Raw genomic sequence first — 21,163 nt, 5'->3', positions numbered from 1 at the left:
AATTGAGCCCTTGTATCGTCCATGTATTCATGTTCACTTACTACAAACAACATAGCGGGGATAGGAACCATACCGCAGAGAATAATCCCAGCCAGAATGCTAGAAAGGTGGATGTAAGAAACACAGAGCTCCCAGAAGATTTCTTGGCGTATGCTTACCTAGAGTCGGTCCGAGGACCTTACATCTACACGGGTTCTGGTCAGTGCCGCATTGGATACAAATCGGAACCCACGGAACTCCGGGGATGCGTGGGACTGGAGACATGATATTGCAAAGATTAAATCTAGAAAATTGGACTCCGCTGTTGTGGATTTAGAAATGGAAGCATTCTGGTCGTTTAGGACTTGTGCTTCGTTGACGGAAATACTGAAAGGGATGGATGGATGATATCACTGGATGATGACGTCGATGTACAGAGTACGTTACCTCGCCCCTTGTGGCCAGGGGAACGCAGACTGGGTTGAAAGCTTGCATTTTCAGAAGTCAATAATTGACTCAATTCTACGGAGTTTCCGATCTGGTTTAGAAAATGAAAGGCTTTCCAGTCACGCAACAGCGTGTGGTGTGTTCGCCGAGTACTTTGGGCACTTGTGAGAACTCGGACGAAGTTCATTACATACAATATTAATTTATGCAGACGTAAGGGGAGAATCATACTTTCATTCTCTTCGCTTTCGAGCCCTCAATACCATCCGAATCCACCGGTGTCTTTTGCTGTTCACTTCGAATCCTCTCTCGCACCTCCATAAGGGCTTTTCCCAGTAGATTCAGTCCCCATCGATGTCGCATGGCACCTGCATTTTTGGCCCCGAATCCCACTCCCCATATCCTATCGCGGGGACTGGCTTCAATAAGTTCTCTATCACCCGTTGCTAGCAATTGGGCCTTTAGGTCCTCATTTTGGGTGAATTTCAAATAATTCCCTTCCACCACGATTCGTAAGCGCTCCTTGTTCCAGAGCTTTTCATCGAAGTTGGGGACTTTGCGACCAAGACTCCGGAGGGTGCTGGGGTGCGGGACGGGCTTATCAACGGAGGCGATTTCCTGAGTGATGCTATCGTCTGGGGCGAAGAGTACGCCCTTGCGGTGCATCATGTAGCTAGTGCATCGGGAAAAGGAAAGCGGCAGAAAAGCGTCAGTACTCAGGAGGAATGTCCAAGAGAGCTGGATGGTCCTCACTGTTCACAATTCATATACGTAATCTCGACATTCTTAGCATCGTCTTCGTCGCCCGGCTGAGTGACAGTGAATTTAGATTCGTACCACTGGCCAAGGAACCCGTTTTCCTGTTCCGGTTTCCAAAAGTAGACAGGACCGTCGTCTGCGGACGATCTGCGCATCTCTTCCCTCTTGGATTTGAGCTGTCGTTTGTGTGGCATTACTTGGTCGTGTCAAGACAAAAGATCCGGGAGGAATTGAAGTTATCAACAGGCTCAAACACAGCCAGTTAAATGCCCGCGAGAGCGGATGTGAGTTTGGAGTTGCCTTGCGTGCAATGAGTCACGAGAAGTCCCGCCTGTTAGTTCTGGAGTTTCGACGAAAGCCTTGTACATTGCGAAGGCAATCTATGACCTGCTTTTCCTTTTCTGCGGTCTTACTCCGTACATCCATGAGATTTAAAGTCTCTTCGGTCCTCGACTTCTCCATGCAGCCCAACTACAGACAAATTGTTACCAAAAAACACTGTGAAGTTTTGCGTCTTAGAATCGCATTGCGGTTGCCAAAGTTCCCTTCAGATTCTCGAGCCGCTTGAAACTTCATCTGATGGTGACTTTGGGCAGACACAGCCACGCCAAGCAGTGGAGCCGAGGAACGCCTCTTGTGTCGAGCGGTCATTTGGCAAGTCTTCTCACGATTAAGAGGCTCTATCCATGACGAGGAGTCTGGCGGAATCGCAGTGGCTTTGGAATTTATTTTTATTTTTATTTATTTATTTGATGGTGCATTGATTTTACGGTACCTTGCCAACCTATCCTAAGGGTTAGCTGATACCTCTCTCCGAACATCACACAAAGTATCATGTGCAAAAAAGTACCACCTATCTTCTAGCCTTGACCTGGAGGTTTCATACTTAGGACCCTATGAGTACTCTAAAACAGAAGCTCTCGAGCTTCAAGAATACGAAGTTCATGTTCATATGTTGCCATGGGTGCTCAAGAACTGGCACCGACAGGATATGCGATCATATCCTGGACCACGGGCTGGGCTGTTCTTGATTTTGATAAAGTCTTCTCCATATCCGCAGAGTCAGGGCCTTATATTGGAAGCAGGGCTGCTGCAATCACTTAGAACCTTGCTGACTTAAGTTAGTGGCGCTTTTGTATATCCGAAAAGAATTATATTTCATTATTGCAACCTTAGTATTCTGAACCCTTGAAAGATATCTCCGTCCAGATGGCGGCAAAGCGTACGCAATCGTTTCCCGCATTTCTCTAGAAGTTGTCTCTCGTGAATGGATCTTCTCGCCGAGGGAAGTCAAACTGGAGCGGAGGATCATTCTATTCGACGTGTGTGACGCAGCGATATACATATGTCGCCTTCGAGAGTTCATTGTTCCCACCAAATGGCGATACCTATCGTTGCAAAAGAATCAAAGCGTCACCAGAGGGCAGTCAAGGAGAAGTAGCAGGAATGAAACCGGGAGATTCGAGTGTAGTTACAACCCTGATCAACCGGAGAATAACTTCCGCGAATCAAGCCCATCTGTAAAAAGCACAAACCACGGCAATGCAGCAAATGCTACCACGGTCATCCCCAGAGATAAGTACGCCGTATGCACCGGGATGGGATGATCTCTCGAAGTGGGACAGAGTGTGCATCCATAATAAATATATGTCCGCTTTAAGGCACTCGATAAGTGGGGATCCAGGTTATTTTTTTCTTTTTTCCCCTCCATTCCGGCAGGGATTTATGGAATGACATTCAGAGTTATTAGCAACGAGGTCCAAACAAACCCGATCATGAGAGAACCAGCAAAACCCATCTTCCATTTCAGGATCTAACATAATGTGTCCTCAACCCTGTTTCTTGTGGGAACTTGTATATTTTTAACATCACAAGCGGGATCGAGATCGAAATTTCAACCCTCTGCGGCATCAAACCCCCGTCGCATGGCACGGTGGGGTCCTTATCCTGGTGTCCCGGTGGGTTCAGCCTTCGGGGCTGCTTCGTCTCAGCTTCAGGGTCTGGATGTTCTCGCGAGCAGATCCGCGATGGAGACATAAATACTGAGTAGAGAGCACATATCTCGGCCTCTCATGGACGGCAACGTGGGAACGTGCAACGAGAGCGGTCTGCGGGACGGTGGTTGTTCTGTATTGATGCCTTCGGTACCTGCATGAATGGTAGCATGCCACATGTCAGGGATTGTGTGGTTTTTCCAACTGGTCTCGTGCCTTGTAGCAAGATCATAACTACCAACCTGTGAGGTTGGGTTTGAGGAGTATGTTACCATTCGAATAGAGGGCCATGCAAGCGGTGGCAAGCGCCCGAATAGGGAACTCGACGCTGGGCCCTCGATGAGGCTCAGCGCAGTCAGTGCCCGTTGCCTCGTATACGGAGGACTCTACGAACGATACCGTATTTTCTTTTTTCTTTAAGGGTACCGAGTATGTAAGCGTAATATTTCGAAAAACGAACCGCCACCAAATTCAGAACAAAAACGTTTTGTGCCAAGCAGCGGGGATTCGCAGGCTCTGATTGGTGTTCCTGAGCACCGGGACGGGTCAGCCAGGAACAAACTTCGCAAGGGAAGACAGGGAAACGGTGATCGTAGGACGTGAGAGGGAAACACTTGGACAGATGCGTAAATTCGGCATTCGACCTGACGGCGGCAGATATAACCGCATGGTATGGAGCTACCTGACCGCTGTTGTTCTGATTTCCTTCGACAGTGTAAGACGATGCGGTCGGGCATCGCGATAATTTCCACATCTTCCACACAGACACGGAGCGGTGTCAGATAAAAAGCCCACCCTGATGATGCGTCCACGTCGGCCAGGCGAGCATCCACCCTTCAAGCCAGCGACCGTCAGCCATTCTCCACCGCGATTATGTAAAGCTGGCCGAGGATGGTGCAAATAAACAGGGTGGCTTCTTGTTGTTTGTGTCTCACTGCCCTGCCCTGGAGCCCCCTGGACAATGCCGACCACGCTAACGAGCACCAGTGCAACGCTAGCGGTATAGCGGCCTCCACAGCAACCCCTTTGTGCTGACCACTCTGGCGCACAAAACAATGCGCTCCGGGCGCTCATTGGTGAGGCTGCGGCCTCTCTCTGGAATGGCCACTTTGGCTGGTCACTGTTCTGGGCACGGCGGTTCCCACCCTTTCCCCTGGCCGCCCAGGGATCAGCAGCCCAATCCTCCCCCCCGTTTCGTTGCCAATCTCCCACTTTTCCCGGCCAGCGAACCTCACTTCTCTCTGCCCCTTCGTCTCCCTCTCTCCCTTTCCTTTTAATCCTCCAATTTCCCCGTCCTGTCGCTCATTCGGCGTCTCTCACGACCTTTTTCGTTTCCCTTCTCTCGTCCTCTTTTTATCCTCTCTCAATCTTTCCGTCCGACCTGGGGGATTATCGCATCCTTCCACCCACGTTCATTTGGAAAGACAGCAATTTCCGAGTTTCTCACTCCTGAAACCCGTTGGTCCACCCATTCTGCGATCGACACCCTGTACAGTCTCAACCTCCAGAGGCAAAACATACCATCGCTTGTCACAAGCGTAAGTTGCATCTCTCTTCATTTCGCTTTGCCGCGGGTTATCGACATCAGGCTTTTTTGAAAATTTACTTTTTGTGATGGCTGCTGGCCTTTCTTTTGCTCATTGAGACTGGCTGAAGACGCGGAAACTTCTCACCGTCACCACTACCCTTTCTCTGGGTTCTCCTATCGCTGACAATGGCTGAACTTCCGCAGTTATCGTGCGTCACAAGCGTTGTAATCGAGATATTCGACTGGTCTCGATCCTCTCCTTGACAGTTGCTCTCCACAATTCGACGTCGACCGCTCTTTCATTGCTTGTCCATATTTTTGACCAACTTGTACAATGAAGCTCACACCCGCAATCCTGACGCTTGCTGCTGCCGGCTCCGTCGCGGCCAGCCACCATCAACATCGACATGGTCATGTTCATATGAAGCGTAATCCCGTGCCCACCAAGGTCGTGACTGTGCCTGGACCCATTGTCGTCGCCTACGAGCTTGATGGCAAGCCCATTAGCAAGGAGGAAGCCTGCAAGGGCATTACGGAGGGCAGTCTCCTCTGGGCTGATGGCGGAAGCTACCCTGAGGTGTGCGAGCCCACACCACCAGCCCCAGTCGACAAGCCCAAGGGCGGCCAGGAGTTCTATGAATCCCCCAAGCCTGAAGAGCCAGCCACGACCTCTGAGGCCGCTCTGCCTCCTGTTCCAACTCCTTCTGCTCCAAAGATTGACCTTCCCAAGCCAGAGCTCCCGAAACCAAAGCTCCCAGAGCCAGACATCTCCTTGCCAGGTGAGGGCGAAGGGCTCGACACCGATTTCCCTGATGGCGAGATTGATTGCTCTGACTTCCCATCGAAATATGGCCCCATTTCTCTCCATTGGCTTGGTCACGGCGGGTGGAGTGGCGTCCAACTCCCCAACTATGGTGGTGGCCTGATCAGCAGCATCCGAACTGCTATTAAGGGTGAAGGCTGCACTGAAGGAACTATGTGCTCGTATGCCTGTCCTCCTGGTTACCAAAAGTCCCAGTGGCCATCCACGCAAGGCTCTACCGGTGAGTCGGTTGGTGGACTGGAATGCAAGAACGGCAAGCTCCGTCTCACCAATCCCACTCTCTCCAAGAAGCTTTGCGTTAAGGGTGCTGGTGGCGTCAAAGTGAAGAACACGATGAGCGAGGTCGTCTCTGTTTGCCGAACCGATTATCCCGGTATGTGTTCCACAGCAGCTTGTGAATTTCTCAGCTCGTATTATTGACAAGCATTAGGAACCGAATCCGAGACTATTCCTCTCCTTGCATCCCCTGGATCGACTAACCCACTCACTTGCCCTGATGCCGGTACCTATTACAAGTGGAAGAACATGCCTACCTCTGCGCAGTATTACGTCAACCCCAAGGGCATTGGCATTAAGGAAGCTTGCCAGTGGGGTGACGGCAGCAAGCCAATCGGCAACTGGGCCCCGATCAATCTTGGTGTTGGAAAGAAGGATGGTGCCACCTGGATCTCCATCTTCCAGAACAAGCCCACCACCAACGAGAAGCTCGACTTCAAGATTGAAATCAAGGGTGACAACCTCTCTGGTTCTTGCCGATACGAGAACGGTCTTTTCTACTCTGCCACCGGAAGCAACAGCGATGGATGCACGGTACGTCCCCCGAGCCCCTATAGCCTTGTTAGCAACGCATATTCTAATTCTTTTTCCCATGACAGGTCCAAGTTATGTCTGGTGAAGCCACCTATGTTTTCTCGTAAATTAACCATCTCTAAGATGTAAAGAGGGGTTGGCGAGTTCTAACGTTTGTGGTGGCGTATCCTGGATCTATTCACGTATTAAGCATCCTAGTGACGATTCCATATCCCAGGAGTCTTATGGCATACCTTTTACTCTTTTTTAAAGAACTTCATGTATCATTTCCTTAGAGACCTTTGAACTCCACCACTTTAGTCTGTCATAGTATATTTAGTAGCGCTTTTCATTTCTTCACTGACAAGCCCTGGCCTGTGTATGCTGTTTGAGGTCAAGGGACATACCATCTCCAAACGTTTGGGAAGTCTTGTGAATATGGCTTCCCCGACCCGACATTCCAATCATGAAGGTTGCGACGGCGCTGAGTTCTCATCTCTGATATGCTTTCCGAGTCTGAGTCTTGGAAATGCTCTGCGTCACTCTGTTGAGAGGCCAGCTCCAGGAGATGTAAAAGTTATTCAACTTTGTAAAGATATGTAGTTGGCGGTGAAAAGGGACAACGGGAAGGAAGGCAGGGTTATTTACGTGCGTCTGTTTCCTCACGCAGTTTACAATAGACATCGACATTACCACCAAGCCATCTGACAGCATAGTTTGTCCAAGAACCTCTTGCTTGATCAACTGCTCATTAACCTCATATGCATATGTTACCTCTATTAAGAAAGCAGGAGCCTGGGGTTGTGGCTATCCCAGAGTTTAACATAGCAAGCACCCAGACAAATTGCTGCGCTGGATGGTTAGTACATGAAACCACGTTAATAGGAGTACCTTTATAGCAGAGACCAAATGCCGAGCTTTAGTATGTACGTTGACTGGAAGGTTAACTGGCGACTGAACCATGGACTACGTATTTTGCATGAAAGTTTGTGCTGAAGCTTTGGAGGTCAAACAAAACAGGTGGGATTTCACCAAACATCCAAGCTTGGGGGGCTTGGAAATCCAATTTCAGCATTTGGGGTGATGATTGAAACAGTGGCTCAAATGTTTATTTATTGACAGAAATAACTTACAGAGTGCGCATCTGATACCATCGGCCGGTTTGCCGTAGTCGCACAGCGTGTCCAAGGATCGCCGAACAAACTTGATCTTGAGTCCAAGGGATATAATACCATGCTGAAGCATTCCCTGATTTCTCGGATTGCTTCTAGCCTAAGAAGACGGGACGGTAAAAAAAACATAGTCGCCCTTGCAGAGGCTCGAACTCTGGACCCTGAGGTTAAAAGCCTCATGCTCTACCGACTGAGCTACAAGGGCCAACCTGCGATGCCAAGATCGGCTTTGGCAGGATGTGGTAAGGAGGATTTGCCTTGAAAAAATTGGCAGCATATTCCCAGCCGCGGGTGCAGGGGTTCAGAGGCTGTCAAAAGCGGAGTCCTGTAGTTTCATATAAAGGCCCTTGACGATCCTGAGGAGACCCTGACATCTGAATGAACGTGTCAACATCGATTCCATGTGACGAGTCTATCAAATTAAATTACCAAAAGATGCACCCGACATATCCATACTAAATCAAGAAGTGGCCAACAACAGAATGCTACAATACATGTGTCCTAAAATCCATCTCTAGGAATGCCCAAACGCTTTTCTTCGGCGTGCCTCTCATTGGTGATCTTCCACCACCAGTCATGAGTCTCGTCCGCTTTCCCGTTCGCAGATCTTGCGATCTTTTCTTCATGCGACGCATGCTTGCGCCATTTCTCGTCCCAGGGCTTTGGACTCAGTATGAAGTGGATATTTTTCACTTTTTCATCCCTCCAGATCGCGCTATGGACGCCTTTCCAGCGAAGAGTCTTTAGCGCATTATATATATAGGGGATGGCGACCCATCGACCGGGAAACAAGTCTGCGAGGAGCGACTGGTCCGCAAAGTCATAGTTTGAGGTGGAGCTGGGGGTTTGCAGACATTCAAGAATGCGATTGTATACGCCCAGGGAAGGGTTGACAACTTGGAGACCGCCGTTCGGGATTGCGAGACCATTCGTTGGTGGTGCCCCCTCCACTTGCGCTTTATCTGGGGTGTTGTGCTGACTTGTAAATGCGCAGTGGGCTGGGGTCCTGGAAGGAAGTTGATGATTAGGAATGGCGACATTTCCAAGTGGTGCAGGGGGGGAAAAGAAACAAAGAGCGCAGTTGTACATACCAATCCGGAGGATAATGGGGCTTGTTCAGCGGATTGCAAACACACGCATGACTGGCAGCGAATACCCTAGTCCCTGTACCACCCAGCGCGGGGCTATCCAACTCCAAATCCATCAGTTCATCCATGTTCTGAAGGATCAGCATGTCGCTATCAAGCTGGACGACGCGGTCGTATTCCACGAGGGAAAACGGCGCCAATTTACTCCAACAATCATAGAAGCGGGTGTCATTGCTATAATCTTTGTGAGCCGATGGGAGCAAGTAAGGGATATGGCGCTTCGCGATACGCCGTGCGTCTAGCGCCGCATGTCCTTCGGCCGGAAACGAATCGGTATAGAGCGCAATTAAAGGATACTTTGATCCAACTCGTTTCAAGGAATATTCCAATGTCAAGAGGCCGGGGAGGTAATCGGTGTTGGTGATCAGAGTCGTCCACACTACTACGTCTTAGGGAGGTAGGCATTTGAACCTGGGATATGGTGCTCACCTACCCTTCTTATATCCCAACGGCTCTCCGTTTCGGGCTTTCATTGGAATATGGCTTTATCTTATCCTTCCTTTGTCCCAAATCTGAAATCACCCCGACATATCCATCAAAACGGAGGCTGCAGGAGAAGGAAACGCAGCTTTTTTAAGATTTGCAATTGCCTCTTGAGATCCAGAAAAATTAGCAACCGAAGGTGTCATAAATTGGGTTTCCTCGGCAATATATGCTAATGTAAGCTTAAATGTTTGCTAGACGAAGTTTTTCCGGCTTTCACGGGAGGGGCAGTTTCGCGGGCCGGTATCCCAAATTGGAGGGTAGTTGTCAAGCCGGGAGGCCGCCCATGCGGCGAGCAGAAAGGAGGAAGGTCCAGGAGGCGCATAATGTAGGACAGAAAACTAGACCAAGGAGGGACCCAAAAAAGCAAAGCAAAGGCGGGCGAAAAAGCGATCGGGTTGAGAATGACCGAAAGCATCCGTTCTTATCAAGATTGATAAGATCTGGATGGCGGAATTCCGCGCGATACATGCGCTAATCCTAACCGAAACTAGCTTCCTACGCACGTGCCCGAGCCGGTGCTTACTAAGGCGCGGTTTGATCTGCCAGCTGGCGATTCGCCGGCGCGTCTTTCCGCTTGTTTGGACGCGCGACGGCTGAAGAGCAGCGATGTTGACGAGATGCCTGGCCTGTTTCGCTATTTAATCTGACCAATTGCCGAAATGATCACTCGACCTTGGTCATGCGAAGCGAGTCGCATTTCCTTTGAGTACTTAGTATGTCGTTTCGCAGCGCGATTTGCAGTTTGTCACCAGCCACCAGACGCGTAGCTCCACCAGGCGTGCGTCAGGACAGGCATTCCCGCTTATCTACTAATCCTGACCGTGACTTCTTCCCACAACGCCAGTCTCTCCCTTCACTACCCTCTCTTGACCCCTGAGAACGACATGCTTGTTGCATTGCTCGATCATTCCATCCATTTAATCCTTTTCTGCTTAGTGTATTAGCCTTCAGCCCATTTATTAAGTGTTTATTCTCTCCCTTCCATTTCTCGTCTGTCACGTACCGCGTCTGTCGTATTTTTCTCTTTTTTTTTTTTTTCCCTTCTTTTCTTTCCTCCTGTCTCCTGTATCTTCTGTGTTTATTCAGCCTTGATTTCTTAGACATTGTCTTAAAGGGTCTCTTGCAAGCATTGCGGCTCCCGTCTGGTCACCATGGAGTCTTCACCTCCTCGACCAAGTGCCGAGCTCCTGTCCGTGGCCGGCGTGAAGCGGTCCGCGTCTCTCCTACCCCCCTTCGAGCCTTCTTCCTCTCCTCCCCTTCCTCGCCCATTGAAACGCCTCGCACGCGATGACGATAACGGTATCTCGACGTATCCAACCCCCATGCCGACCTCTTCGACCGCCATAATGACTTCTTCTCCCCCACGTGCCCGACGCGGTCTGAAGCGTACCCACTCAATGGCGTCTGAAAGGGCACCCTTGTCGACAGTTCCGTGCATAATGCTGAGTGAAAATGGAGAGGCTGTCACGATGGGGCGATCCAGCCTCTCTTGCAACTACCAGCTCTCTGCCAACCGCCTAGTGTCAAGAGTGCATGTGAAAGCTACGTACAAGGCTGCCACACATCCACTTGATCGAGATAGGATAGAGATTCTTTGCACAGGATGGAACGGCATTAAACTGCATTGTCAAGGGAAAACATACGAATTGACCAAGGGCAAGACATTTACTTCTGATATTAGAGATGCAGATGTCATGATTGATGTGCAAGATTCACGCGTACTGCTCCAATGGCCACGTCAGTCAAGAAAGGACTCGACTTCCATGCATTCAGATCAAACATGGGAAGAGGGCTCTCCTTCAAAGACCCTCCAACCTCGTTCACCCCGTTCTACAACGTCGAGCCCCCTCAAAGGTAGACAACGGCTAGCTTCTCCCATTTCTCCATCGCCTGCTATTCAAGCGTTAGGGGCTTCGATGGCTCCATCGACCCCCTCCCGCTCCTTGCCAAGCAAAGTCATTGTTTACGAGGATGAGCCATCACCGTTGGGTCGAAGCAAATCAACAGAAGATTCCATGTCTCAGAAAACACAAGTTGCCTCCCAGCCACATGGTCATAGCCAACAAGACTCCCTTAGTAGCTCTTTGAGCAAATCCGAAGACCTATCCGAACACGATGAAGAGAACGATCCTATTGTATTTTCTTTCGGTCCCTTTGGTGCAAATATTCTCCCGAGAATGGCTTCCTTCCGTGCTGGCGAATCTCCAGTGCGCTCTACTCTCGAGAGACCTAACACTCCATCCCAGCCGTATGCACAACTACCTCCAAAAACGAACGCTCTGCCCGAATCAGACAAGGAGGCGATTCAAAATCATATCATCAACCAGCTGGCATTTTCGCGTCTGTCTTCAACTCCATTCTCGACCATTGTCAAGAACCTCCCGTCAGATCTCATCGGCAAACTCTCATCAGAACGAGCCCTTGTACCAACAATCGCAGTTATTTCTATTATTGAAAGTACTCGCTGTATCGGAAAAGTGAGACGGGAAGGAAAGGATGCAGCTGGCAAACCATTGGAGAGCGAGTATTACTATATTCCTGATATGGATCAGGACGAAAATAGAAAGGAAGCAGTTGTGAATGGCCTTCGCAAGCCTGGTCTGAGGAACTGTCGGAAGCAGCACAAGGTTCGAATATTCAAACGTTTCTTTCCCGAACTTTCAAGAGGATTGTTGTGCTAACATAATTGTCTCCATAGCAATATTACTGGAGAAAACCGAAGACCCCGTAACGCTTCGTCTTTCTGTCTATGACGCAAAAGTACCAATCTGGTGACTTTCTTTCGGCCCTCAAAGCACCGGCATAGCCTTTATATGACACCGACCCCTGGTGTTTTTACCCCTTTAACATACCACTCTTCCTTTTCTGCCCTAGCCCAATATTTGTTTGATAACACTTTTAAAAGTTTTAAAAGTATCTGTAGGTCAGCTACAGTTATTATTGTACCCCTATTGTCTGAGAGTGCCCTATTAATTCAACCTTCCCAGATTACCCGTTTGTCTTGAAGCCCCTTGTTACATTTTCATGTATTCCCCAACCCCACATGCCACCTTTTACGATGAAATCCCCTCACGTACACCCCGTTTACTGTTTTATGAGTAAAAGACGCAAGAATTACCAATTTCATGTACATATTTCCCCCCGGCCCCCTTTTCCCCCACGCTCAGATACCCCATAAATCCGGAGTACCATCAGGCAAATTTTTGACAGCAGCTTCCGGAGGGTTACTTAGTCTTGAAAGTGGTCAGACGAGGGAATGACTATCTAGGACACTGGATGTTCCTACGAGGTGTTTCTCTCCAAGCTGTAAATGAGCTTCCACGCAATGTATCTCCTTAATTCTTCCAAGTCAAAATGCCTAACTTCACAGAATCCAAGCTCATTCGAACTGTTTCTTAAGGTTATCATAAACACTTGCTGGATAGTCCAGACAATTCCCGCTTCCATCCAAGCCCGCTGTGCCTCCCAATCCGGCTATGGTAATATTAATCAAGCTTCTCTCGTGGTTTACAGGGTGATCACCGCTGAGTTCCCACCACATAGCTCCTCCTAGTCCCCGATTACGTATATATTCTGCCTTCCGCTGCGCCATGTGCGGGGTATCGTAACTGATCATTTTTTTCGCGCTGGGCGAGTAGCTCCACGACGCGAGAAGCTGGTCATCGTTCTGTTCTTCGCTGTCTGGCTGCGGGAGTGCTTTATAATCCCACACTCCGTTTTCCCAGGACCCTTCACCCACGCCCTGGAATGGAGATCCGGGGCCTTGGGTGTTCTCGAACCCACGGCCGTATAGTGGGAGACCGAAAATAATTTTACCCGGATGTATACCGGCGGAGATATACGCTGATACAGCGATATCGGCGCTAAATGGCGTGCTCTCTGGTGAGGATTGGGATGGGAAGACATTGGCCATGTGTCCTGCCGTGGAGTCCCAGCTCCCTGCAAAGTCATAACACATGAGGTTCCAGAAGTCCAGGTAGGGATCCATCTCGGCCATGCGGAGCTGTGAATAGTTTTTCGGGCCGCAGGGCGCTGCGATGGTGAGGAGGAAATGTCGTCCCTGAGCGTATTGGGCTGCGTAGTTTTCTAGTGCCATTCTAGTTTCGTAGAGAAGGTAGACAAAGTTGAGGGCTTCGGTATCATTTTGGGGATATTCCCAGTCGATATCGATGCCATCGAAGCCGCAGTCTGCTAACAGTTTGACGGCGCTGCGAGCGAAGGTCTGGCGACCTTCATGGGTTGCTGCGGCCCGAAAGTTGGATGAATAAGTCCATCCGCCGATGGAGAGGAGGATTTTGAGGTGACGGTTTTTCTTTTTGAGGAGGAAAAGCTGCTTGATACAGCCATAGGCATTGTTGCCCTGCTCGTCCCAAGAATCTGAAGGATAGTGCTTCTCTAAGTCTGCATACGTATCGGTCAAGTGGCTATGAGATTGTTAGCATATGTTTCGAGATTTTAAACACGGGAGTTTAGACATACACTTCCCCGGTATCGCCGCGAATATTGGCAAATGAATCTGTATGTAATAGTTAGATCGTACCCAAACTCAATACAGAACACCTTCATGTTGCATACAGAGAATGTGTGTAATATGGCTCGCTGGAATGTTATTAGGCTGATAATTTCGACCATAGATACCCTACCAGAAAAGGATCAGACAGTTAAGCACAGTTTATTGATGGTAGATACCCAGAGATATAAATGGCTTTGGCGGCGTACCCAATTGGTAAAATAAGCAACAGTTTTGTAGCCCGCTGGATTAGAGGGAGCCGGGGTTGCCGCGGTGAAAACAGGGCCACGGGACTCCGCAGTAGCAGTTGCGGTAGACATTTCACGAGCCGGGGCTGTAGCGCTGAAAACTGGGCCGGGTGTATCTGCAACAGCAGTGGTGGCAGAGGTTTCAGGGGCTGGATTAGGAGGATCCTCGGCCGGAGATTGAGAGAGGTTAAGGACTTGACCAACTTCAATGATGTTGGGATTCGCTATCTGCGGATTGGCCGCAATTAGTGCGTCGAGTGTCATGCCATGATCATTGGCGATTTTCCACATGGTATCGCCGGAAACGACTGTATAGGTAGACATGATTGAATAGGCAAAATCAACACTACTTGTTTTACCGATATTGTATACTCCTCCAGGAACGTACTGGCAGCACTAAGAGAGAGACTGCTGTTGGAATTTAAGTCGACAAGCAAGCATTGCCCCGCCACATTTTATAGGGCTGAAATGGCCCCGCGACGCTCCACACGGCGATGAAACTGGCCTATCACTTGGCGTGAGAGCCACACAGCCACAGTGAAACGCGAGGAGGGGTAGCTTCAGCCACAATTCAGGGGCTGCCTCGCTCGTACTCTGTACGGAGTACCTTCACGGCTTTCCCTCCCGTTTTCGCTCTCCGGCCATGCAGCCGGCTGAGCGGGAATGACTTGCATTCTGAGTAGACCTGCCTCAACGCGTTGGATATCCGCGGTCACGTTTCCTAGCTGCTGTCCTTCGAGCAGAGGGCCTTTCTTAAATTTGTCGAGGCAGCTGACGGGCTTGAAATTCAGATCACCGTCACTGTCGCTCGCGCTGGAGGAGCGAAATGAAGTTGGAATAAGCTATCACGCTAAACTCATTTTAGCGGCAACTCTCCAAATGGTCAACCAGACAATCATTGCCTAATCTAGCATACAGCCAAACTTTCCACGAATTGAGATACCGTAAGGTCCAGCTATGTAGAAGAAGCTTCGCTGACTACTGTCTATCACATGTTCCACGTAAGTACCATCCAAAATATAAGCTCTCTGCCTTCACAGTACATCCTGGATCCCTGGAAGTCAGGGACTTGCCTCGCAATGGCCCACAGGAAAGAACCATTAAAAGCATACTCTTTGCAAGAGCTTGGGTCCTTGTATGCCCGCTTTCCAAATTCCAAGGCATCAACATTAAAGAAACGTCAATTTCTCAATGTCAGCCGTCTTTAGAAGGCAGAGTCTTGGCCCACGATGTCCTGTGCGATTTCTATTACATTGTGCAAAACTGCAAGGGGATTGATCTTCTGATTTCTTCCTCCATTTAGGACTGTTGCTGATGTAAACCAAACGCTCCAAAATTGCGGAAGCACTTGGCGGCTCTCTTTACATCTCATCTGGGCAGCCGCTGGCTCTTCTCTTTAATGTGTCCTTTTGGTTTACTCCTATTGAAATTATCTCCCAAACAGGTGGAACGAACCTTCCTCGGCTACCTGAAAATAAACAATGACAAGTCGCAGGCAAGGCCGGTATTTCCGTTCCTCATCTCTCCGTGGAAACACTTTTGAATTAGAAAGCAAAATACACTAGGATTACAATTTTTGTTCGTGTTGGTGACGAGGTCAGCGAGCTACATTTAAAGTGGCCTGGGAGGATCATGTTGTATATACTTGAGACTTTGCAGTTAATACAGAAGAGGTAGATCTTGGATACTTAAATGGACAACTATTTTAATTTTAGGAAAACCCCTAGTGGCCTGGCCTTTGAAGATGCATAAAAGCCCACTTTTGATTGCCAGTTGCATGTATGTTAAGACCAACTGAGGGGTTTCATGCTCGAAGTTAAAGCACGTAGACAGCCAATGGTGGGTTACTTATTTATTCCACTTGGCCCCCATGCACGGACGTTCTACTACAGCCCTTGACAGAGGAAGAGTGTATTATAACCTACAAATTACTTATATAGCATAATACAAAGGTATATACCACATCACTCCAGGAGCATCTTTTTAGTACAATCCATATTTATATGAAATCCAAATTATCCAAATTATCAGCGTGAATAAACCGACGGGCTATCATAATCATAAGCAACATCAACTTCAAAGTTTTTAGTCTTTTCCCTTGCGATAATAATGGCTCTTTCAGCTACGATTGCCAACACCGCGAACACACCAAACCCGGTCGAAAATATCAATACTGGTATTAACGCCCACCGGCTCGCCTCCTCAAAAATACATTGACGATGGAGAAAGCTGACCTCGCGACCCATAGAGGAGTGCCAAGAATATATCTCGCATGTCCATGTTTCTGGGTCAAAGATACCATGATCGTACGGATTAGCGCGATGACTTGGTTCAAAGTGGGCGGATAGATGGTGGATTAAAAAAGTATGTATCAGAGCCCCCAAGCTGAAGAGATACTGTACGAGGAGTATTGAGAGTATGAGAATCGGCGAGCGGGTTACCATCTGCTTTTTGCATTAGATTTGTAGAAATCAGGGTTTCTCGATGAAATGAGCACTCACCAGCAAAGGCCCTTTGCGTAGAGAAGTCGATACAAGTATGACAGCGATCAGGGAGAGAAACAAGCAAAGAAAGCCGCTGCCCAAAACGGGTCCGATCGCTCCGTCATCGAGATAGGTGGGGAACATAGGAAGAGATGGACTGGTTTTTATATCATGACGGTAAGAGCTTTCAGCTCCATGTAGGAGTATAAAGTCTTTGCGAGGAAAGAAAGCAGCGCTTTTGAAGATGAGTGACAAAATTGAGCTGAGGCCCAGCAGCAAAGCGGCTATCAAGAGAAGAAAGAGATGAATTCTTGAAGGTGCGTCCGAGGACATAGTGTGTTCTAAATGGCGTTCGCCATAAAACTAGAGGGAAATCAAGCTGAAGGAAGAAACGATTTGTGATAAAGTGTCCCAACCAAGTCTTTGAAAAATAGAGCGCAGATGAGGGTTGGAAAGACAACTATAAAGCCTGATGACTTTGCTCACCCCTGTAAGCGCATTTTCCTTCGTCTGGGACAACACATTGAAAAATGGCACCTAAGGATCGGCGTGCGCCCTGTTTCTATGATATAGCCCGGTCTGATTTCCGTATTCGGAGGATTGGGGGCCGGAGAGATCGGCGCCAAAATTTTCGGATATATTAACGCACTTCGCCTTGAAACTGCGACTCCGTTGGCGTTGTGGATGTGTATGTGTTAAATTAACTTGGTAAACTGGGTGACATCGTCCAGAATCTTCATCCAAGGGCCTGGACTGTTTATACGAGACAGGCACTTCAACTTGGGAAAATCTACCGCTACACACGAGGAAAGGACTCCTGTGTATGATTGTATCGCATGATTTGCACCAGTTTTGTTCATTATCAAGCTAAGCGTATAAGCTCGTGGGGAATGACTGCAGAACTTTGACGAGACGACGCAGTTACACGACTCGATTTGTGGCATCCTCAATGACAGGTACAACGTGCGCTCGCAATCTTATGCAGGCCAATGTTGTCTCTCGATTATAGTGTGGATTCAACTGGAGAGCCGAGGCGATTCGAGACCATCGTCCACCTTTCCTTCCTGGAAGGTTAGCGACCGCGATCCCTTTTGCTGAAATGTCCGGATTCAAATAAAAATGGCCAAGCCCGCTCCGCGCCAATCGGCTTCGCGACCCCTTGGGGACCTGCGCTATTCCCTATCTGGGTTGGGGCGAGCGCGGCGCCAAGAGAGGATTATGTCACCCGTCTTTCGTCTCATGTCTTTCACCGATCTTCCCTCGGCTCGAGTGCGCATCTCCACCGTGGATGAGGCCTGCTCCAGGAGATGGATTGCGGGGAAGACGTGCAGGGCCTTAAGCCGTGCCGAAAGATAGTCAAAAGAGCCCAATGGTTGACAGGGCTTTATTATTCTCTTGTGCTTGCAGATGTAATCCTGCCGTCTGCCGTGCCCTCGGCATCAAGGCAATCCTGGCTTGAAATGTCTTCTGCCATGTTCCGCAGTTATAACGTAATAATGCTTGCTATAACTATGTTCAAGGCACTCCACAGCATATTTCTAAGAAACAATTCGTTTCTTTAATGTGCGACTTCCTTTGATTCTCTTTTTCTGGAGTCCCTTGAACACTTCCATCGTCATGGCCCCTAACAACTATGCCCGAACCTCAGTCGGCAACAAGGAATATACCAAGGCTGCTGTTGTTATCATTGGTGCTGGAATTTCAGGTAAGGCAAGTTGAGCTACGCTTGATGGCCGCCGGAATTGTAAAAGACAGACGTATAGTTACTTATAGTCGCGTCTTTGCTCCAGGACTTTGTACCGCCATCAATCTGATCAAAAATAATATCCACAATTTCGTCATTCTCGAAAAGAGTGCCGGTCTCGGGGGAACCTGGCGAGATAACAAATATCCGGGGTGCTGCTGTGATGGTACCTAATCCAACACCTGTATTCGCGGCCTGAGAAATTAATATTCCGCGCTATAGTTTATTCCCACTTATACAGCTTCTCTTTCGAACAGAATCCAGATTGGACGAGACTGTATTCCGACCAACAGGAAATTTTGGTATGGACCAATTCATTTTTTACGTCGAAGCCGCTAACCTTGTCAGAACTACCTTCGAAAGGTCGCAGCGAAATATAACCTATACCCATATATTCGGTTTAGCTCCGAGGTGGAAGAGTCACGATGGGATGAGGTCGAAAAGAAATGGTGCACAAAAGTCAAAGTGATTGGCAGCAAAGATGTTGAATTCGGAGAGGAATACTCCATCACCTCGGACTTCCTGGTGTCGGGAATTGGTCAACTCAACTATCCCCAGTATCCATCGATTCCCGGCATTGAGACTTTCAAGGGGAAGATGATGCATTCTGCCAGGTGGGATTGGAGCTATGAGCTCAAGGATAAGAAGATTGGCATTATCGGAAATGGTATATGAGGATAATATTTCTCTTCTTGTGGCTGAGAGCTAACAAGACCCTTGTCAAGGTGCCACCGCTGCCCAAATCGCCCCCGAAGTTGCCAAAGAGGCTTCTCATCTTACCATCTTCCAGCGAACACCAAACTGGGTTGTACCTCGGCTGGACATGAACGTCTGGAAACCATTTCGGGCTATATTCAGATACTGCCCTCCGGCGCTGTGGAGATTACGCGCATCGATAATGGATTTCCGCGAAGCTGTCCATGTTGTGATGCGAGATCCCAACTCAAATACTGCAGAGCTGATACGAAAAGCCAGTTTGCATATTATGCACAAAGCTCTTCCCAATCAACCCGATCTATGGGAAAAGTTGACCCCGGACTATCCTCCAGGATGCAAACGCATGATCCTGAGTGACGATTACTTCCCAACCCTCGCTCGTGATAATGTATCCCTCGAGACTAGGCATATCGATTGTATCACTGAGAAGGGAATCGTCATCGACGGCGTCGAGCAAGACCTAGACCTCATAGTCCTTGCCACAGGCTTTCGCACCGTCGAATTCATGCACCCGATCAAAATATACGGTAGGGACGGAAGACCATTGACTGAAATCTGGGAAGGTGGTGCTCGTGCTCTCTATGGTGTGGCAGTCGAAGATCTTCCCAACTTTGCCATGCTGTATGGCCCCAACACAAATCTCGGCCATAACTCCATCATCCTCATGATCGAGGCCCAATCTCGGTACATCCTTGCACTGATCAAAGCCGTCCTGCGCGCAAGGGAGTATAACCAAGGCCTCGCCATAACTCCGAAACCGGGCAAAGTCGAAGAGTTCAATTCGAATCTCCAAAAGGCACTATCCAGTACCGCATTTGCGTCGCCAGGCTGCCAAAGCTGGTATAAAACAGCTGAAGGTTTGATCACAAACAATTGGTCTGGCACGGTGGTGGATTATCAGAAACTTTTGTCAAAACTAAACTGGGATGATTTTGATTTGGAGGGTAATGGGGCGGAAGCGATGCGTAAGAAGCACGTTGCGAATCTCGGTCGTGTTCGGGAAGAATCTCTGCTGGGATTTAAAAGTTTGGGTGTCACCGCTGCCCTTGCGATTGTGGGCACGCTGGCATATAAAGCACCTCACTTGCTCCCAAGATGGCGATGATCGCTGGAGATTCCTTTTGATAACTGGATTGATGTGATATTTGATGTGATATTGTATTTATTCATATGTTTGCGCCTAATTTAGAATACCCTTCACTTTCGGAGATACAGTCAATGGATTGGTAACACACTGCCGGGGCGCTCAAATTGTAAACGCGAATGCTTTTCCAAAGCTGACGATTTATGGTATCCAAGGTGGCTATCAGAGAATCAAGAGGTTTATCAAAACGATGTATTTATTCTATATCACGGATGCTGCGATGCATTCTGGAGCACAACCAAACCTTTCGGACTTCGAAACCCACAATGCCAGTAGGGCTAAGCCAGTAGCAATCGCTGTTCTATTTGACACTCCGGTTTTGCAGCAGATGGCTAAAGCTTTTGGCTTTCTTCCTCATTGTCCCCAGTTTTATACGGATGCTATTTCAGCCAATCGGCAGTAGCCGAGCGCAGAAGCGTCCGGATTATCGGATCAGCTACACTCATGTTGCTTAGGAGCTGCTTTGAATGGGTGGGAGAAGCTTTGTTGACGAATCCGACGGCGATCGATACCAGCCGAAGTGCGATCCAACCAGAGGAAGATTGGCTGGGATAGCATAACGCAAATCGTACGAGAGCTCTTTTGCATACATTTCAACTATTCCCGCGCTGTTACTAGTCTTTTCTGAAGCGCCCGTTCGCCATCGAAGATTTATACCGACGGTGCTGCTCGCCATAATATTTGTCCATACCAGCCGAAGCAGTTTTGCGGCGCCTTCATGCATTGTTGATGAGGAGTTCGAAACGGGGAGAAGGAAAAGGCTGTCACTCCTATCATACGGAGGAAGTCTCTCGATTTGTAGTAGCGGACCAAAAGCCTTGCTTAATACTTGCGCTATAACGCCATATGGCGCTGCCATCGCCAGCAGCTCGCATTTGGGGCCGATCAACAACAACAAATCAAACTTTCCCGGGGGGGGAAGCCTTTGAAGCCCTCGCTTGGGCTTTTCTGACTGGGAGCTGATAATTTAAGCCGCTGATGTCAATGCCTCGAAGCGAGCGAAAGTCATCCCAACCTCGTATAAATCAATCGCATTTTTGCCCAAACAAACGAGAGTGAGGGTCAGAGCAAAACCCTCCATTCTGCTTTCCTTTCAAGCACCGGGAATGCGTGCTTTTTCTCTGGAATTTAATAACTAAATATATATATAAAAAAAAAAAAAAAAAAAAAAAAAGATATTAGTAGTGTGAGT

The 21,163-nt window shown here is 48.6% G+C and overlaps 11 protein-coding genes and 1 non-coding gene across 12 annotated transcripts; 5 read left to right on the top strand and 7 right to left on the bottom strand.

Moving 5' to 3' along the window:
- Window positions 1-521: 521 nt before the first annotated feature.
- Window positions 522-1,711, bottom strand: CIMG_11500 (uncharacterized protein). Its single transcript, XM_012358480.1, has 2 exons — window positions 1,180-1,711; window positions 522-1,099 (listed from the first exon to the last, which is right to left on the bottom strand). The coding sequence occupies exons 1-2, from the start codon at window positions 1,377-1,379 to the stop codon at window positions 652-654; spliced, it is 648 nt and encodes a 215-aa protein (XP_012213903.1). The 5' UTR covers window positions 1,380-1,711; the 3' UTR covers window positions 522-651.
- Window positions 1,712-2,145: 434 nt separating this feature from the next.
- On the top strand, window positions 2,146-2,792 carry CIMG_05256 (uncharacterized protein; the record flags this gene model as incomplete). The annotated part of the gene is made up of 2 exons (XM_001245814.1): window positions 2,146-2,246; window positions 2,381-2,792. The coding sequence occupies 2 exons, from the start codon at window positions 2,146-2,148 to the stop codon at window positions 2,790-2,792; spliced, it is 513 nt and encodes a 170-aa protein (XP_001245815.1).
- A 386-nt stretch (window positions 2,793-3,178) lies between these two features.
- CIMG_05255 (uncharacterized protein) lies at window positions 3,179-4,738 on the bottom strand (the record flags this gene model as incomplete). The annotated part of the gene is made up of 4 exons (XM_001245813.2): window positions 3,179-3,421; window positions 3,640-3,933; window positions 3,975-4,474; window positions 4,627-4,738. The coding sequence occupies 4 exons, from the start codon at window positions 4,736-4,738 to the stop codon at window positions 3,179-3,181; spliced, it is 1,149 nt and encodes a 382-aa protein (XP_001245814.2).
- On the top strand, window positions 4,455-6,683 carry CIMG_05254 (SUN domain-containing protein). The gene is made up of 4 exons (XM_001245812.2): window positions 4,455-4,717; window positions 4,912-5,903; window positions 5,961-6,340; window positions 6,406-6,683. Exons 2-4 carry the CDS (start codon window positions 5,042-5,044, stop codon window positions 6,445-6,447), a joined length of 1,284 nt encoding a protein of 427 aa, XP_001245813.1. The 5' UTR covers window positions 4,455-4,717; window positions 4,912-5,041; the 3' UTR covers window positions 6,448-6,683.
- Window positions 6,684-7,623: 940 nt separating this feature from the next.
- CIMG_15092 lies at window positions 7,624-7,696 on the bottom strand. The gene has a single exon. It is a non-coding gene; the product is annotated as a tRNA-Lys (tRNA).
- Window positions 7,697-7,965: 269 nt separating this feature from the next.
- On the bottom strand, window positions 7,966-9,226 carry CIMG_05252 (glycosyl transferase). Its single transcript, XM_001245810.2, has 3 exons — window positions 9,073-9,226; window positions 8,583-9,018; window positions 7,966-8,497 (listed from the first exon to the last, which is right to left on the bottom strand). The coding sequence occupies exons 1-3, from the start codon at window positions 9,110-9,112 to the stop codon at window positions 7,993-7,995; spliced, it is 981 nt and encodes a 326-aa protein (XP_001245811.1). The 5' UTR covers window positions 9,113-9,226; the 3' UTR covers window positions 7,966-7,992.
- A 779-nt stretch (window positions 9,227-10,005) lies between these two features.
- CIMG_05251 (transcription factor Tos4) lies at window positions 10,006-11,856 on the top strand (the record flags this gene model as incomplete). Its single annotated transcript, XM_001245809.2, has 2 exons — window positions 10,006-11,752; window positions 11,824-11,856. Exons 1-2 carry the CDS (start codon window positions 10,277-10,279, stop codon window positions 11,854-11,856), a joined length of 1,509 nt encoding a protein of 502 aa, XP_001245810.1. The 5' UTR covers window positions 10,006-10,276.
- A 584-nt stretch (window positions 11,857-12,440) lies between these two features.
- Window positions 12,441-14,236, bottom strand: CIMG_05250 (chitinase 6). The gene is made up of 4 exons (XM_001245808.2): window positions 13,845-14,236; window positions 13,701-13,764; window positions 13,605-13,641; window positions 12,441-13,549 (listed from the first exon to the last, which is right to left on the bottom strand). Exons 1-4 carry the CDS (start codon window positions 14,205-14,207, stop codon window positions 12,505-12,507), a joined length of 1,509 nt encoding a protein of 502 aa, XP_001245809.2. The 5' UTR covers window positions 14,208-14,236; the 3' UTR covers window positions 12,441-12,504.
- A 1,674-nt stretch (window positions 14,237-15,910) lies between these two features.
- CIMG_11498 (uncharacterized protein) lies at window positions 15,911-16,699 on the bottom strand (the record flags this gene model as incomplete). Its single annotated transcript, XM_012358479.1, has 2 exons — window positions 15,911-16,327; window positions 16,385-16,699. The coding sequence occupies 2 exons, from the start codon at window positions 16,697-16,699 to the stop codon at window positions 15,911-15,913; spliced, it is 732 nt and encodes a 243-aa protein (XP_012213902.1).
- A 786-nt stretch (window positions 16,700-17,485) lies between these two features.
- CIMG_13446 (uncharacterized protein) lies at window positions 17,486-17,722 on the top strand (the record flags this gene model as incomplete). Its single annotated transcript, XM_001245807.1, has 1 exon — window positions 17,486-17,722. The coding sequence occupies one exon, from the start codon at window positions 17,486-17,488 to the stop codon at window positions 17,720-17,722; it is 237 nt and encodes a 78-aa protein (XP_001245808.1).
- CIMG_05248 (monooxygenase) lies at window positions 17,659-19,976 on the top strand. The gene is made up of 5 exons (XM_001245806.2): window positions 17,659-18,076; window positions 18,157-18,276; window positions 18,333-18,412; window positions 18,459-18,777; window positions 18,836-19,976. Exons 4-5 carry the CDS (start codon window positions 18,708-18,710, stop codon window positions 19,930-19,932), a joined length of 1,167 nt encoding a protein of 388 aa, XP_001245807.2. The 5' UTR covers window positions 17,659-18,076; window positions 18,157-18,276; window positions 18,333-18,412; window positions 18,459-18,707; the 3' UTR covers window positions 19,933-19,976.
- Window positions 19,977-20,149: 173 nt separating this feature from the next.
- On the bottom strand, window positions 20,150-21,146 carry CIMG_05247 (uncharacterized protein). The gene has a single exon (XM_001245805.2). It carries the CDS (start codon window positions 20,828-20,830, stop codon window positions 20,423-20,425), a length of 408 nt encoding a protein of 135 aa, XP_001245806.1. The 5' UTR covers window positions 20,831-21,146; the 3' UTR covers window positions 20,150-20,422.
- Window positions 21,147-21,163: the final 17 nt, after the last annotated feature.

Source organism: Coccidioides immitis (genome assembly GCF_000149335.2).
Source record: "Coccidioides immitis RS genomic scaffold supercont3.4, whole genome shotgun sequence".
NCBI classification, from domain to species: Eukaryota; Fungi; Ascomycota; class Eurotiomycetes; order Onygenales; family Onygenaceae; genus Coccidioides; species Coccidioides immitis.
This window is presented reverse-complemented; position numbering and strand designations above follow the sequence as displayed.